The 18,528-nt window shown below is 39.1% G+C and overlaps 2 protein-coding genes across 2 annotated transcripts; both read left to right on the forward strand.

Annotated features, from left to right (window-relative positions):
* Window positions 1–2,748: 2,748 nt before the first annotated feature.
* On the forward strand, window positions 2,749–4,367 carry LOC122065149 (chalcone synthase 2-like). The gene is made up of 2 exons (XM_042628957.1): window positions 2,749–3,063; window positions 3,159–4,367. The coding sequence occupies exons 1-2, from the start codon at window positions 2,886–2,888 to the stop codon at window positions 4,154–4,156; spliced, it is 1,176 nt and encodes a 391-aa protein (XP_042484891.1). The 5' UTR covers window positions 2,749–2,885; the 3' UTR covers window positions 4,157–4,367.
* A 6,579-nt stretch (window positions 4,368–10,946) lies between these two features.
* Window positions 10,947–12,449, forward strand: LOC122065145 (chalcone synthase 2-like). Its single transcript, XM_042628952.1, has 2 exons — window positions 10,947–11,243; window positions 11,369–12,449. The coding sequence occupies exons 1-2, from the start codon at window positions 11,066–11,068 to the stop codon at window positions 12,364–12,366; spliced, it is 1,176 nt and encodes a 391-aa protein (XP_042484886.1). The 5' UTR covers window positions 10,947–11,065; the 3' UTR covers window positions 12,367–12,449.
* The last annotated feature ends 6,079 nt before the right edge of the window (window positions 12,450–18,528 follow it).

Genomic DNA, 18,528 nt, shown 5'->3' on the forward strand with positions numbered 1-18,528 from the left:
GTGGTTGTGGTCCACATCAAGTGGAGATCAACATTATTGCATCTCCGACGGTTACTCCTTGCCAAGGTAACCTCACTTTTACCAAATTTATATTATTATAAATCATTGTAGGCAAGATGTTTGATAAAATGCCTAAGTGATAGTTGTAGTCTATTTGGGGGAAATTTACATGTATGAGTGCTTCACTATAGGGCATTGTTATAAGACCAACTTTATTATATTGGTGTTCAGTGGGTGCTGGACACAGGGGCTATGTGTTCCTTGGTAGGTGCAACTACCTAAACCTATTTTCCGTGGGTGCGGCCTCTTAGATCATTCTGAGAAAACTAGGGTGAAGACCTAGCCATTGTATGTCATTAGTGGAAACTGGGAATGTGTTCCCTTGGCTGTGGGTGCAGTCATAATTAGTATTGAATAAATGCTGAGCCTGACAGTGGGCATTACTCCGTGCATGTAGGCAACTGGCCAAAGCACGTATTTCTTGTGTTGTGGATGTATATGCTTGTATTTGTATTGTGGATTGGAGTGCTTGGCTACAGAATGGGTTTGTACATCTGGTAGACCTGACCACTTGGTGGTGCAGTGTGGATGTGCATACGACTGTGTATGTATATGACAGTGATTACCGTGTGAGGTTTATGAGACAGCTCTGGGCAGCAATACAGGTTATGTGAGTAAGTTTCATGCAACAGTAAGAATGGTCAGTAGTATACATAGCAGCTCTGGGCAGCATCAATAGACTGTGCTATTGAAGTGTAAATAGTGATTGCCACATCAAGGGTACAGTTGGAAAATGAAAAAATATTTGGCACACTGATTCACCCCCCCTCAGTGTCAATCGGGACCCAACATTATCCACCTTCGACATGACCATCAGTAAAGAAGCAACGCACACATAGAAGAAAACAATCTCAAAAACTATTTATGAGAATCTATATTTGTTCTCAGTTGAGCATCCAAATGAACATCCTCGACAAAAAAAGAGGGAGCAACATCCCAGTGAGTAGTAGACATTATGGCAGATGGGTGCTTTTTTGCTAATTTTTCTATGACATTATTAGCCTCATTTTAACAATGGGTAATTGTCCATGATGAGATATCAAGGAAGACTTTGCAGAACCACCATTGCTGTTCGAGCATCCATGGAATGTTACAATTTTAAATGCATAACACCACAGATTGAGAGTGTCATTCTACCCAAAGCTTCCTCAAGTTCATTTGCATAGCCTATCAGATACCCAAGAAGAAAGTTGCACACTCGGCCACAAAGTTTGTAGAGATACCGTGATAATTGCAAAACATCTTATTGGCTTCCCATTGTTGTCTCTATAAACTCCAGTTGCTCCTCATCAACTTGGATTTCCTAGAGAGCAACCATCTATGTTTAGCTTGATAAAATCCTACTTAGGAGGCTACCAAATTTCCTTTAGAATATTTGTTGTTCGAGTTTACACAATGTTAACCTTCGATTGTCTAGAGAGTAATAGTTCAGAAACTGACCTAATATGAAAGAAGAAAACTAAATCAGAACATTGAATATCGTCTTAACTATCGATTTGATTGAGTTGGTCCTATTTTCGTGCTTCTTCAAAGGAAATAGTTCAAATGAATCAAGATTTGTTCAAATTTGTGCTACTAAGAACCGTATGTGCCACCTATTATCGGGTATGAATGCTGGCTGATTGTTGCTCCTTGGGGCTTCAGGTTAGATCTCTGGGACTTGATCTCCTCTTTGATGTGATTAAATATTACATTAGAGAAGTATTTGATAAATACATATTAAAGATTATCTTCCTGTCAAATATCTCTACCAATGACCTAGTCCCGTTCTATGCAAATTATGAACAAAATTTAATTTAATAACAAAATATAGTTGATCTCCATTTTCTCTTCTTTCATTTAAAATCCCATCACCTTGCATTGATGCATATCTAAGTTCCTACCAATAAAAGAAAATGCATGACTAGGTAAACAGATGTTAGTAATTGGGAATAAAAATTATAGAAGGATTACTAAATTTGGAAATTTAAGGTATAATGATTGATATTAACACAAAATTGGTAACAATAACCTTAATTAGTCAAACAAGGCGCCTGTTCACTTATTGTTTATACACGACCAAAATTGGATGGATAAAAAACATTGCTATCAGTGGCTCAAACATATATATGAAACACAGTTCCTTCTAGAATGTTGTCTCATAAGTCACTTTCTAGACTTTTTCTTAGTTAAAAGGGATTCTCACATGAAGGGGATGGGAAGGGTTGAAAAAAAATACCACATATTTTTTTTGAGGGAAAAGATCTTCTCCAACATGTAGGGTGTTCAATTCAACATCCGACAGTCGAGAGAATTGGGGGTGTTCGCCTATATATTGGGGTGCATGTCACGTCTTTCTAGCCATCAGATGAGTTGAGAATCCAACGCATTGGGAAAGAGCCGGATACTTTCTTTGAACCCCAACCACACTAATTACCTCTCACCTCCAAAAAATAAAAAATAAAAAACTTAAAACTCTGTACGAAAACTACAAGTCAATGCGACGGAGTCTACAAACAGAGGTGACGAAGATGCCCCAAAACTTAGTCAATTATTAGTTGTATTACTCCAAGTCTCTTTGACTTGTTTTCAAAAAAAGGCTATATACCACTTCAACGTCTACGTTGCCAATAATGGATCCATTCAAACTTCCAACATCTATAAAACCCCATGCATCTGTCTAGCTATTTCATCAAGTCATCACTTGCTTGCTTATTGTTTCTATAGCTGGCCTTCCTTCCATCTTAATTGATTCTCTATTTCATCGAATCATCATCGCTTGCTAGTTTCTATATCCTTCCCTTCCATCTTAATTTATTCTTCTATCCACAAAAGAGTAACAAGCAATGGGTTCAGTTGGAGAAATCTATGAAGCGCACTGCTCGCAGGGTCCAGCCACAGTTCTGGCCATTGGCACAGCAAATCCATCCAACTGTGTGTACCAGCCTGAGTTCCCTGATTTCTACTTCAGATCCACAAAGAGTGAACATATGACTGAATTGAAAGACAAGTTCAAGCGAATCTGTATGTACTTTATTACATTTCTGAAATTAACTTATAAAGTTAATAGGATTACTGCATTTGGTTTGACATTCCTTTTCTCTATGCTTCTATAACAGGTGACAGATCAACAATCACAAAACGTCATCTCTACATGACTGAGGATATTATAGCGGAGAACCCTGACTTCTACAACCCTATGGCTCCAACACTTGATGCACGCCAAGATATTATGGTTGTCGAGGTTCCCAAGTTGGCTCGAGAAGCAGCCTTGAAGGCCATTGAAGAATGGGGACAGCCCAAATCAAATATCACCCATGTTGTATTCACTACCATTTCGGGTGTTGATGCACCTGGTGCCGACTTCCAACTCATCAAGCTCCTTGGCCTTTCACCCACCGTCAGGCGTGTGATGATGTATCATCTAGGTTGCTATGGTGGTGGCAGTGTCCTCCGTGTTGCCAAAGATCTTGCTGAGAACAATAAAGGTGCTCGTGTCCTCGTGGTTTGTTCGGAGTTGAACTCTGTAAGTGGCTTCAAGGGACCTACTGCAACTGACTTCCACACCCTACTTGGGCAGGCAATCTTTGCAGATGGCGCTGCAGCTTTAATAGTTGGTGCTGACCCCGACACTTCAGTTGAGCGCCCACTGTTCCAACTCTTCTCAGCTGGTACACGAATTCTCCCAGACTCAGATGATATGGTTGAAGGCCACTTGCGTCAATCAGGTCTTTCAATCAGCTTATCCAAGGATGTGGCCAAAACTATTGCTGGGAACATCGGAAAATGCATGGAGGAAGCATTCAACAAGGTTGGTATTTGTGATTGGAACTCCATTTTTTGGATATCTCACCCTGGTGGCCCAGCAATTTTGGACCTCATTGAAAAAACCCTTGGTTTGAAGGAGGAGAAGCTGAAAGCATCAAGGAAAGTGCTAAGCGAATTTGGTAATATGTCGAGCCCCACTGTGATGTTTATTTTGGATGAGATGAGGAACATGTCTAAGAAGGAAGGGAAAGCCACAACTGGAGAAGGGTTTGATTGGGGTGTGCTATTAGGGTTTGGACCAGGTCTAACTGTGGAGACAATTATCTTGCGTAGCATGGGTACAGTTTAATTCGGGCTTACTGATCTTACTAATTTCCAATGATTTGTAGCTACACCTTGCTGTATGGGGTTTTCTGTATAGCCCTATATATTGGGCCCTCATTGCTTTATTGTTTGGTCCCTCTTAGCATTTATTGTTTAGCAAGGGCCCAAGGCCTTAGTTTGATTTTTAATTATTTTTTGTACTTGTTAAGCTTTTTTTGATAAAATACTACCTTAAATTTACCCCATATGTCTCTCTTCCATGGCTAGTAAGTTCAGAACGGCAATAATTCATATACAACAGTTAACTGAACTAGTACTTCACGGCAATGATACTTTCTAAAAATCCAACGTAATGATATTGTTGCTCCACAAGCAAAAATTTGGGATTGGCCGGATAGTAGCGATCGAACAAGTTAGTACTTGGAAAATGATTGATGGCCCTTCCACAAAAGTATGTATGCTCTAGATCAGTCTATTGTTTAGGTGGGTCATATAGAACTATATAAATCTTTACATGTATGATGTTCATTAGGACATTGATACGTACATTTGATGATTTCGACATTAAGTATTTTAATCTTTTTTAGCTAAGAAGTCCTTCGTATTAAAATAAGAATATGAACAAAAAAAGGGAAAAATACCAAATACAAAGTAGGTCAAAAACAACCTAATCAAAAAGAAGACGAGAATAGAGATGTCATAGATCCACCTTCGGCATTGCCAATAGAAGATAAGGACATCAAACTAACACTCATCCCAGACTAGAGAAATTAAAAAATCAAAAAACTAGGTAAATCCATACCTAGGCCTTCCTACAACATCAATTTTCAAATCAAAATTGACCATAGGAGGCCAAGATTGAAGAGGATTTGAATCTTCAGCTCTTGCAACCGATTTCGACAAATAGTTAGCAATTGAGTTTGCTTCACGATAACAATGAGTGATTTTCCAATCCACTACTTCCAAGTATGGAAGGAAATTCATCCATCGCTGACGAACATTCCATGGGGTTTTCTTTTTCAAGATCAAGGTAACCACTGCTACCAAATCACACTCAATCCATAGATGATGAATACCTAATCTCTTAGCATTCTCAATCCCTGAGGTAATTGCCATGAACTCTGCATCAAAATTGGTTTGAACACCCAGGAACTCTCTAAAATTTGCCACTACCTCAGCTTTGTCATTCCAAAAGACACCACCAGCACCAGCCTTGCCTAGATTCCCAAGTGAGCAACCATCCGTGTTCAATATCAGCCAGCCTATCGGAGTTGGGCACCAATCTACCTCAAAAATTTCTCGAGCTCTACGTTGAACACCAGGGAAACCTATACTTCTCACACAGACCAGATCAGAAAAAGAAATAGTTGAACCTGATTGAACTAAGGCATGAGAGCTAATTTCACTTTTGACCATCGCAAAACAATGTTTTGGAGTCTTTACAACCCTATCAAAACGCCCCGCTTTTCTCTCCATCCATATAAAATATGGAATCAAAATAAAGCTACTTTGCCACACACTTTTAAAAGACACCATCTTCATTTGATTTTTCCACCATGCAATTAGAGCTCAACCTCAACAAAACCAGGCCATTGCACTCCAAAACGACCACAGACCTCACGCCACACCCAAATCACAAAATCACATTCATAAAAAATATGATATTTAGACTCCTCTGCTCGCCCACAAAACTCACACCTCGATGTCATAGCAACACCTCGCTTTTCAACATTCTCATCAGTAGCTAATTTATTCTTTAATAACCTCCACCCAAAGATTATTTTACGCGGCTGAAGTTTAGACTTCCATGAGATAGCATACTAGCCGACTTTTGGCATACCCCTTCTAACACACTCCCATGCTGATTTGATAGAGAAAATCCCTGAAGATGAGGGACGCCAATGACAAACATCTGCTTCCTTAGAGATACGAATACTTCTAGCTTTTTCAAACAATCCTGCCACAAAATCAGATTCCACTTGAGGAAAATTCCAACAGTTGTGAAGAATGAAATCAGATACCTTTGCTTTTGCACCATCAAAAAAACCCTATCAAAATTTGATAACTCTGCAATGGATTTTGGACCCAGCCATCTATCCCTCCAAATTTTTTTTCCCCCATTACCAACTGTCCATAGCACATTTGAAGATACAACACTCCAAACATTTATTAGACCAGGCCAAATGGAAGAGGATTTATAACCATGTCCAAGGGAACCATCTACTTTGATAACATGAGCCCTGAAAAATTAACTCATGATGGAATCATCATCTTTGATTTGCCAGGCCAGCTTACTCAAGCAAGATACATTCACATCATGCTGCCTTCTTATCCCCAATCCTCCCTCTTGCTTGGGTTTACATACCTCATCCCATTTGACAACAATCTTTTTAGCCACCTCCATGTCACCTGACCAAAGAAAGTTACGCATCCATCGTTCCACAATTTTGATTGAACCTTCTGGCTTATTTGAATTTCACCCTCTAATCTAGCAACATTAGGAGATCCATTAGAGGCAACAAATATGGACGAATTATCCTGAAGAGATTTTCCCAAAATAGGAGACTTCCTCAACGAGTTTGCCATGGCTGAGTCAACTCCATCTTCAACGTACACCGCCCCTGGTTCCTCCACCTCCTTTTCTGTTGCACTTTGCTTCTCATCATCCACCTTCTTCTGCCTACATTCTGAAAGCTGATGGCCAAGTCGCTTACAATAGCCACACCGATCGACATTATCTTCATATACAATCTTTTGACGGAAGCCAAACACTTTGGTTGTACCTGGTCCAAGCCTTTCAACTGGAACCTCATCAACCCTTGCAGCCGATTCAGAAACGTCCACTTCAACTAAGACCTGAGCAAAATATCCCAGAAGACCTTGTCTTGTACAACGATCTAACGCGAGTGGACATCCAACTGCTTTTGCTATTGACAGGAGCACGTTCTCATGCCAATACTCGAGAGGGAGATCAGGGAGATGAACCCAAACGAGTTTTGTAAATGACTGCTTCTCATGGATGTTGAAGTTGGGCTTCTAATGCTGAAACCGAATCAATTGGTCGCCAATCCTTAAAGGACTACGCCTCCAAACCCCCGCCTTATCACATTCACAATGAAATTGAAAAATCACATAACCCTTTCCCAATGGATGCATGATTACACTTTGGCTCAAATTCCATTTTTCACTTGCCTCTTCTCGTAGATCAACCAAATATATCAGACGAAAATTCACCCCGTCCTATTAACGCAAACCGAAAAATCTGCCTCTTGGACTCATAATCTTGTTGTGGTATCACTATTCACCTAATATTCCCTACTTGAATTGGTTCAGGAAGAGTGTCGATCGCAGGCCACACGGTAATAATATGGGAAGGGATACTTTCGGCAATTAAATGGACCATACGGTAATAATACTTTTCAAAAAATACAGTGCAATAAAACACGTACAACAATGATATTGTATGTTTTTAATACATGTTTAATACGGTTGCTCTGTAAAAATCTAGGAGCAAAAATCTACGACTAAAAATGATTGTTTGAAACTAAATTCTAATCTACCAAGCTTTTATGGACACTAAAATCCAATATGAATTCATTTCCCATTCTTTTGAATTTTCACATTTAATATTAATTAATTTTAACCTCCCAAAAAGGTTATGGTAGAAAGAACTAAGAGGAAAATCAAACCTCATCTCGTCTCGTAACTTTACATGTTCACTTCTTCTTCTTGGTATGAAAATAAGGTTCAAGAAGATGGAGAATAAGTTTTTGCAATCATTCATCCCAGAGATGCGCTTAGATTTTCATGAAATTTCTATGGGGGAACAATCTAAGACTGGTCACGGTTCAATTTACTTGTTCTTGTTTTCCATTATCTTTTGCATCATTTTAGGGTTGGTTTCTACAAGAAACGTGGTAGCTAATAGATTGGCTAAACATGCTGCAACAACTCGATTAACTACAAGTTGGAACTCTGCGCCATCCTTTGTTTTCCATGAAATATTTTGGGACTCAAAATATGAGACCACGATATAGATTGTGTTAGCTAGCTTTCCTATGATTGGGTTACCTTTCTACTAATGGCCATGCCGAAGGTATAGAGGTAATTCAATGATTTTTTCTCTCATTCTTTGTGATTGTAACTCTCTATTTATTCAATATATACTTTTACTGACTTTTAGAAAAAGAAATTGATCAAGCTCCGAAAGTTGACGCTTGTTTAAACCATTATAATCACCCCCAACTTACCTTGATGGAAGGTGAAGGGGAAGTGGTTATTAAGTGGTTAGAAGGGCTCCATGGCTTCATTGGGAGTTGTAGAAAATTTTATCATCTTCTTTGTCTTGAGAGACAGAGAGCATAAACCAAAAACCTCGTTCTAGAAACAATCTTTGTTTGAGTATTTGTAGGCAACCAAAATTAATGGAGATAAGGCAGCAGTCACATTGGACAACATAGCAGGATTCTAGGCTCCGAACACTCAAAAGTTTATTTCAATTTATCAAAATCAACTGGTTAATTTGTTCTTGTACAAACCTCTTATTTAAAGAGAACAATCCTAATCTCAAGCCTCTACCCTTACTAATCCTACAATTGAGATTGAATACAAAGAAAAGAAAACAATTAATAAAGACGTAATTTTAGTGGAAATAGAAGAAATGCGATTAGAAAATCCCCAATAGTTTAAGAACTAACAATCAACAAGTAGACATTTAATAAAGGAGTGAAAGAATTAGAGAATACAATAACTTTGAGCTACTTATCCACCTTTGGCATGGCACCAGTAGAGAACCAACTCAAATACAGAAAAAAAAATATCAAAAACTGTTTATGAGAATCTGTATCTGGTCTTAGTTGAGCATCCAAGTGAACATCCTCGACAAGAAAAGAGAGAGCAGCATCCTAGTGAGTGGCAGGCATTGTGGCAGCCGCATGCTTTGGTAATTTGTCTGCAAAATTGTTAACCTCATGATAACAATGGATAATTTTCCATGAGGAGATATCAAAGAAGGCTTTGTAGAACCACTATTGTTATTCGAACATCTATGGAATGTTATGATTTTTAATGCATAACACCATAGATTTAGAGTCACATTCTACACAATATACCCAAGATGAAAGTTGCGAGCTCAGTCACAAAGTTTGTAGAGATGCCTTGATAATTTGCAAAACATCTGATTGACTTCCCATTGCAGTCACTAAGAACACCACTCGCATCTGCTTGGCATGGTTTCTAAGAAAGCAATCATCTATGTTTATCTTGATAATATCCTACTTAAGAGGCTGCCAAATTACTTCCATAATTTTTGTTGTCCGACCTTGCACAATGTTAATTTTCAACTATCTGGAGAGTAATAGTTCAGGGACTGACTTCACACTTGTAGATATCAAAGAGAACTCAATCAGATCGCTTAGTATTGTCTTGACTATCGTTTTGATTAACTAGGTCCTATTTTCGTGCTACCTAGAAGGAAATAGTTCAAATGGATCAAGACTTGTTTGGGTTTGGGCTACTAAGAACCATATGTGCCACCTATTATGGGGTCCATGGTTTCAAGTATGGGTATCGTATCGGTTATATTGTACTGGTATTGGCTGAAATCGATCCTCAATCCTTGACTGATTCGAATCGGTTATTCATATCGTTTTAGGGATAAACCAGTAAAAATGTACTTTTTTCTGAAAAACAAGAGGTAAAAGTGATCAATGCGCAAAGATCCTCTCCAATATCGACAAAGACGGATACCAGTACCGATATCGAGAACTAAATCCATAAATGAAGGCTGATCGTTGAATTTCCTTGGGGCTTCCGGTGAGATCTCTGGGACTCGAACTCCTCTTTGTTGTGATTAAACATTGCATTAAAGAAGTATTTCCAAATGCATATTAAAAATTGTCCTCCTGTCAAATATCTCTACCAATGACCTAGTCCCGTTCTATGCAACTAATGAACAAAATTGAATTTAATAATAAAATATAGTTGCTCTCCATTTTCTCTTTCATCGTTTAAAACCCCATCACCTTGCATTGATGCATGACTAAGTTCCTACCAAAAAAAAAAAAAAAAATCATAAGTAAACAGCAGTTAGTAATTGGAAATAAAAATTATAAAGGATTACAAAAGTTGGAAATTTAAGGTACAATAATTGATATTAACATAAAACTGATGCTAATAACCCTAATTAGTCAAACAAGGCGCCTGTTCACGTATTTCTTATACACAACCAAAATTGGATGGATACAAAACATCACTATCAGTAGCTTAAACATAAATACGAAACAGCGTTCTTTCAACAATGTTGTCTCACATGAGGGGGGAGGGGGAGGGTTGAAAAAAATACCAACCTTTTTTTTTTTTTTTGAGGAAAAATATCTCCTCAATCAAGCATCCGGCAGCTGAAGGATCGGGAGGTGTTCACCCATGTATTGGGATGTATATTGGGTCCTCCTAGCTATAAGATGTCAGGTTGAACACTCAACGCGTTGGAGAAGAGCCTGATCCTTTCTTCGAAACTCAACCACACCATCCCCTCGCCCCAAAAAATAAATAATAAAAAAAAAAACTCTGTACTAAAACCACAAGTCAATGCGACAGAGTCTACGAACAGAGGTGATGAAGATGCCCCAAAACTTTGTCAATTATTAGCTGTATCACTCTTAAGACTATTTGACTTGTTTTCAAAAAAAGGCTATATACTTTTTCAACCTTAAGTTGCCAATATTGGATCCATTCAAACTTCCAACTTCTATAAAACCCCATCCATCTGTCTAGCTATTTCGTCAAGTCATCACTTGCTTCCTTATTGTTTCCATAGCCTTCCCTTCCATCTTAATTCATTCCTCTATTTCATCGAATCATCATCGCTTGCTAGTTTCTATATCCTTCCCTTCCATTTTAATTTATTCTTCTATCCACAAAAGAGCAACAAGCAATGGGTTCAGTTGGAGAAATCTATGAAGCGCACCGCTCGCAAGGTCCAGCCACAGTTCTGGCCATCGGCACAGCAAATCCAACCAACTGTGTCTATCAGCCGGAGTTCCCAGATTTCTACTTCAGATCCACAAAGAGTGAACATATGACTGATTTGAAAGACAAGTTCAAGCGTATCTGTAAGTACTTACTGCTCTAGTAAGTTTAATTCCTGCATTAAATTTGAACTAGCTAGGATACAAGTTTCCTCAACCAATTTCTAATTGAAATGACATTATTCCTTTTCTCTATGCTTATAAAACAGGTGATAGATCAACAATCATAAAACGTCATCTCTACATGACAGAAGAAATTATTGCGGAAAACCCTGAATTCTACAACCCTATTGCTCCCACACTTGATGCACGCCAAGATATTATGGTTGTCGAGGTTCCTAAGTTGGCTCAACAAGCAGCCTTAAAAGCCATCGATGAATGGGGGCAGCCCAAATCAAAGATCACCCATGTTGTATTCACTACCATTTCTGGTGTTGATGCACCTGGTGCCGATTTCCAACTCATCAAACTCCTTGGTCTTTCACCCACCGTCAGACGTGTGATGATGTATCATCTAGGTTGCTACGGTGGTGGCAGTGTCCTCCGTGTTGCCAAAGACCTTGCTGAGAACAATAAAGGTGCACGTGTCCTTGTTGTTTGCTCGGAGTTGAACTCCGTTAGTGGCTTCAAGGGACCTACCGCGACCGACTTCCACACCCTACTTGGGCAGGCAATCTTTGCAGATGGTGCTGCAGCTTTAATAGTTGGTGCTGACCCTGACACTTCAGTTGAACGCCCACTATTCCAACTATTCTCAGCTGGTACACGAATTCTCCCAGACTCAGATGATATGGTTGAAGGCCACTTGCGTCAATCAGGTCTTTCAATCAGCTTATCCAAGGATGTGGCCAAAACTATTGCTGGGAACATTGGGAAATGCATGGAGGAAGCATTTAGCAAGGTTGGTATTTGTGATTGGAACTCCATTTTTTGGGTGTCTCACCCTGGTGGCCCGGCAATTTTGGACCTTATTGAAGTGACCCTTGGTTTGAAGGAGGAGAAACTAAAAGCATCAAGAAAAGTGTTGAGCGAATTTGGTAATATGTCGAGCCCAACTGTAATGTTTATTTTGGATGAAATTAGGAACAAGTCTACGAAGGAAGGGAAAGCTACAACTGGAGAAGGGTTTGATTGGGGTGTACTATTAGGGTTTGGACCAGGTCTAACTGTGGAAACACTTATCTTGCGTAGCATTGATACAATTTAATTCAGGTTTGGTGGTCTTAATAATTTCTGTTGATCTATAGTTACACTCCGCTATATGGGGTTTTCGGTGTTTTGCCCTATATATTGTGCCATCACTGTTTTATTGTTTGGTCCCTCTTGGCATTTATTGTTTAGTAAGGGCCCAAGGCCTTAGTTTAAATTTTTATTGATTTTTTGTATTTGTTCAACTTCTTTTTTTTTTTGCTAATGATTCAAATATATTAAGGAGAAAAGAAAAAATGACAAACAATTACATCTCAGAGACCACATTTTCCCCCACCTTCGGCATTGCCATCAGCAAGGAGAAAATGCAAAAAAAAAAATTAGAACCGAAATCTAGGTCTAGAGTCGGCGTCATGAGCTATCTCATCCCAAATGTGCTGCGAGAGCTGAGCATTATATTCGGATGATCCTGATTTTTCCGCATCCCGAGCCAAAAAATCAGCTATACTATTAGCCTCTCTAAAACAGTGGGAAATCTTCCAGGAAATAGAAAGCAAGAAAGGCTCTAGGGAGATCCATTGTTGAGCGACAAACCATGGAATGGATCTGGCTTGAACTGCCACCACCACCACTGCAGAGTCTGACTCGATCCAAAGAGACGAAGCTCTCAGCTCCTTAGCCATAAGGAGACCTATGATCAAAGCTTGAAATTCTGCTACATAGTTTGATTGAATCCTAATAAAATTTTTAAAGGAACCAATCACAGCCCCAAGGTCATTACGAATAACTCCACCTGCGCCAGCCCTACCAAGGTTGCCCATGGAGCTACCATCCACATTTAATTTTGTCCAACTAGAAGGAGGCATGAACCAGAAAATTTCCAAAGGCTCAGGAGGGCGCTTAGGATTAATGATCAAACCCAGACGCCGGCAGCACATGATATCAGAGAGGTGAGGCAGTTTGTCAAAGACTGAGATTTTGGAGTCTTGATAGACTCTTTTAATCTTATCAAATACAGAGAAGGGAGAAAGGAATCTACTCCCATATCTCCTAGAATTCCTTTCTGTCCAAATGTTGTCAGCCACAGTGACTAACCCCATAGACCAAGGTTCTTTAAGCACTAGGATCCTGCACTTTCTGATCCACCACCGAACAAGCAGAGGCAAGTCTTCAATGTCAGGTCAAGTCATCCCAAAACAATCCAAGAACATTTTCCAAACTGCCACGGTAAATTTGCAACCCATGAACAGGTGATGAAAGGACTCAACTTGCTCATCACATAAGCAGCATTTGAAGGCCAGAGGGATTCCTTTCGCCGAAACCACATCATCTGTAGGAAGTTTTTGTGCATTAGTCTCCATCCAAAAGTGGATAGTCTTGGTTGCATGAGTTTCCCCCAAACCAAGGAGCTCCAAGGAACCTTGGGGTTGGTTTTCTTATCTCCTCCCACACAGAAGAAGAGGAGAAAGAACCCCAGGAGGTACAAGACCAAACAAATTGATCATTCAAGTTTGATAGGGGCAGCCTAATAGCCCGAGCAGCTTCAAAACATTGATGGAGGAGAGGGGAGCGAACAGGTGGTAAAATCCATTTAGAGTTCTAGATGACATCTCAAACCTTCAAAGTCAAATTCTTCAGAAACCCATAGTCTAAACCACAAGACTTTGCAATCGATTTATCACCTATCCAAATGTCAGACCAAAGCCTAATATCCTGCCCATTTCCACTAATCCATCGCTCTCTAGAAGAAACAAAATTCCAAACTTTGCGCAATCTAGCCCAAACTGATGATGACTTAAAAGATGGGTTAATATTTTCAATCTTCAAAAATCTAGCCTTGAATAGCCTACTCATGCCTGAGTTCCCATGCTTGATGTTCCAAACTTGCTTGCACAATAAAGATTTGTTCATGTCTCAACTCCGATGGATTCCTAGGCCTCCTTCGTCCCTTGGTTTGCAAACCTGCTCCCATTTAACTGTCACTGCTTTGGAGTTGTCCACATCACCAGTCCATATAAAATTACGCATCCACATTTCCATCAAGCTAATTAAGGAATTTGGCCACCAATAGATAGCCATGTTATGGACTGGTATGCCCATAATCACCGAGCGCACTAACTGAACCCTTCCAGCCATTGAAATGAGTTTTCCTTTCCATCCCGCCATGCGCTCCTTTACTTTGTCTAGGACAGGCAGCAAAAAGATTTTCTTCACTCTTCCTTTGAAGATCTGAACCCCAAGATATTTAGTAGGGAAGTTGCAAACAAAGATGCCCAAGACCTCAGCAACGTCCCTAATACGAGCATGCCTGATTTTCCCCATGAAAAGCTTGCTTTTATCTAGATTTATTTGCTGGCCAGAGAAATCTTGATACTTCCTCAGAAACTTATTTAGGTTACGAACATACTTAATAGATGCATTCATGAGAATAAATATGTCATCTGCAAATAAAAGGGGGACCAGCATTACCTCACCTCTAGGCCCCTGGAGGGGTTTGATTTTCCCATCATGAATGAGAGCTTGCATACCTCTACACAGAACCTCCTCCGCTAGAATGAAGAGAATTGGAGACATGGGGTCCCCTTGCCTTAAGCCTCTTTCCACATTGAAATATCCCACAGGACCGCCATTCAAAAGAATAGAGATTTTTGAAGAACAAAGGACCTGCTGAATCCAGTTCACCCATTTATCAAAGAAGCCAAATGGTTCAACACTTGCAGTAAAAAATCCCAAGAGATAGAATCAAAGGCCTTCTGAACGTCAAGTTTGATTCCTAATCCTCCTCCTCTGGTGGCAGAAAACATAATATTTGCTAGCTCAGAAGCCAAACCAACATTCGAGTGAATCAATTTGCCTTTTTGGAATGCCCCCTGTTCTTATGAAATCAACCTCAGCAGCAAGAAAGACATTCTTGTAGCTAAAATCTTTGATATAACTTTGCAGACAAAGTTCTCCATACACAAGGGCCGAAACTTGTCCAGCGAGATGGCTCCAACAACTTTTGGGATCAAAACTAAAAAATTATTATTTAGACCAGGGGGCATGACGCCTGAGAGAAAGAATTCTCTGACCGCTTTAGTGAAATCACCTTCCACCACCTCCCAACAATGCCGGAAAAAATACCCAGGGTAGCCGTTAGGGCCCGGAGAGCTATCCGGATCAAGGTCCCAAACAGCCCTCTTGATTTCAACTGCACTCGGAATAGCATCCAAAGAAAGCAAGTCGACCTCATCAACTAAAGCAGGAATGGAGTTAATCAGATCTGAATGATCAGAGATAGGCGAACTTTTATGAAAAGATTGGAAATAATCTACCATGTTGCTCGCAATCCCATCTCTGTCAAAAATCTTTGACCCATCAGATTTTTGAAGTAGTCTGATAGTGTTTCTTGCCCTTCTAATCTTGGCATAAAGGTGAAAGAATTTAGAATTCCTATCACCATGCTTTAGCCAAGTGATGTAAGATTTCTCTGCCCAGAGCTTTTCATGATTCTTTAAAGCATTTAAATATGCTATTTTAGCGTCCGCTTCCTTCCCAAATAAATCATCAGTCATCCCTGATATTTCAATTTGACTCTGAATCCCTGCCAGAGCCTCTTTTGATTTATCCAACTCCATATCAAAATTTGGGAAGGATTGCCTAGCCCAAGCTCTAATGATAGGCTTAAGCCTCTTGAGTTTATGAGCTAAGATAAAAGTAGGAGGACTGTTTGAGATTTAAAATGTAACCGCAAGCGTACGGATCAGTGTAGCTACGGGTCGAACACAGGGAGAGCAGCCACTTTATTTTTTTATTTCTTTTAATAATGCGAAAGTGAACTGATTAATGGTTGGGATCTAATTCTAATTACCGTCCTAAAAATAACGTCCTAACCATTCGTCATCTAAGAATTTAAAGACGCAAGCCACGCAATTAAAATTAAATAAATAAATAACTAAAAATAAACAACCCACGCAATTAAAAAAATAATAATAATAAATAAAGGAAAAAAAATGCTGAAATAAAAATAAAGTAAAAGAAAGGGAATAAAGCTAGAGAGAGACTCACAAGTAGGTTTCTCTACTTAGCCCGAGGGATGCATCATAATATGAGCTTCTCTACTTGACCAGAGAGTCACTCTTACAAGGGTTTCTCTACTTGGCTTTAGAGAAAGGGAGACAATTAAAATAAAAGCAATAAATTGATGGTTCTATGGCTAGGAGGGGCAAAGCCAACACATACACTAGCCATGAACCTTGGGGGAAAGGGATAGCAATAATGTAACGACTGAAAATAAAAATCCTAAATTAAGAAAGAAAGGGTAGTCAGAAGAGGGAATGAGAGGGGGGAGAGAAGACTACTGAAAGAGCCTACTTACTTGAATCAATGCTTGAACTTGAAAAAAAATTGCTCCACGGCTCGTGATCTTGTCACCTAGATCTAAGCCTAGAACTATAACTTAAAAAATTACAACTCAATTGCATAAAATCATAAACATAAAAAGAAATGAATAAAAATAAAAGAGTACTTGCATTAATTGAAATAAAAAAAAAAACTATTACAAAAGTGATTAAAGCAAATATAGAGAAGAACTAAAACTAAAGAGAGAAAGAGGAAGAGAGAGAGCAACTAAAGAAAACTAGAAGAAGAATGAATTGTCTCCCCTCCTCTTACATGAGTTGTATTTATAGGGAATGGAGAGGTAGGGTAACAATTTTTTATTTCCTAAAAGAGAGAAACCCACAATTGATTGTGAGATCTTTTGAGTCCAAAAGTGCTAAGGTGGAGGAGAGAGAAGAGAGAAATAAATTTCTTCTTTCCTTTTTTTTTTCCTAATTTTTTTTCTTCTTTTTCTCTCTCCTAGGGACGATTTTCTTCTTCTTTGTGTGATTTGAGCAATATTTGGTGATGATGTGGAGGAGAGAGAAGATTTGGACAATCTTTGGTTCTCCCCTTTTTTGTCTCTTTCCTTTTTTTTCTCTTCTCTTCTTGCTTCCACGATTTTCCTTTCCTTTTTTTTTCTTTTTTCTTGTGCAAGAACCCTTCCACGATTTTGCTTGCTTCTAAAGCAGAAAATCTTCAACAAAATCTTCTAAAAAAAACAACCATAAGATTCGAACTTGAGACCTCTTGGTGAGCAAGAGAATTTTGTACACCATAGCTCACCAACTAAGCTAGGTAGTTGTTGTTACCAAAAACAAATCTTTAATCACTTAAAGATGTGGTCCATCGATCCTTGTTGGCATTTGGAGTATTCCTTGTACCTCTGGGACAATTGCAAACGGGCTGGTTCTGCATCTCGGTTCAGTTCTGATCCATTATTCTTTTTCTGACCCGAAAAAGAATAATCATTTGTACGGGTGACCAAACGAATGTGTACTTTTAATTGAACACGTCCATCTTGCTCAGAATTTCGTCCTCTTCGTAACCATGGAAAGAAATAGGACCTCTTTACGTGTAAAATTGAAGATATAGCACCCGATAATCCTTAAGGCCTTGAAAATATAAAACCTGCAAAAAGAGAGTAAAACCCAAGGTAAATCCATTCTAAATATGTAAAATGCATGTTTTACTACCCTAGATTTCACACATAAATGTGCTCATCAGAATTCCCCCACACTTAGACTTTGCTAGTCCTCGAGCAAAACAAAAAGAAAAAGAATAAAGACAAAAAAAACCAAACTCATTTTTGTAGGAATCACGGTTGCACTTAGCATGTGCAACAAGCCTTTAAACCCCTAGGTCACCCCTAGTGGACGAGTTGTGTCTCGTGGGTGTTTGCAGTGAATATACACCCAAAATTCAGAATAAACAAATCCCAATTTTGGCTAAAGGTAAGGCTTATACCGATCCGGAGCAAAGATAATTTGTCTTACAAGGGACCCCCACACTTGAACTTTTATTACCCTTTATCAATTCCAGGCACTAGCATATTTCTTAATTTGGAACTCACCTCATCTCTTCCAAAACATCCTTATCTTAAGGCAAAACCACTTGTGAAGAAATAGGGAACCAAAGACTAAAGCGTTGGAGTGTTTTTGAACATGTTACCAAGCAATAATGACATTTGCACATTTTTTTTCTTTTTTTTTATGCTTAATAAACTCTATTCTACTCCACTACTTTTGGCTTGAATGACATGGTGGAGCAAACACCAGACACCCAAGTTACTATGTAGCTTCGCTTTTTGCATATGTCCACAAAGGCAGTGATGCTAGAGTTACTTCAGAAGTTTCCTCCC

Source organism: Macadamia integrifolia, unplaced genomic scaffold (genome assembly GCF_013358625.1).
Source record: "Macadamia integrifolia cultivar HAES 741 unplaced genomic scaffold, SCU_Mint_v3 scaffold1901, whole genome shotgun sequence".
Lineage (NCBI taxonomy): Eukaryota > Viridiplantae > Streptophyta > Magnoliopsida > Proteales > Proteaceae > Macadamia > Macadamia integrifolia.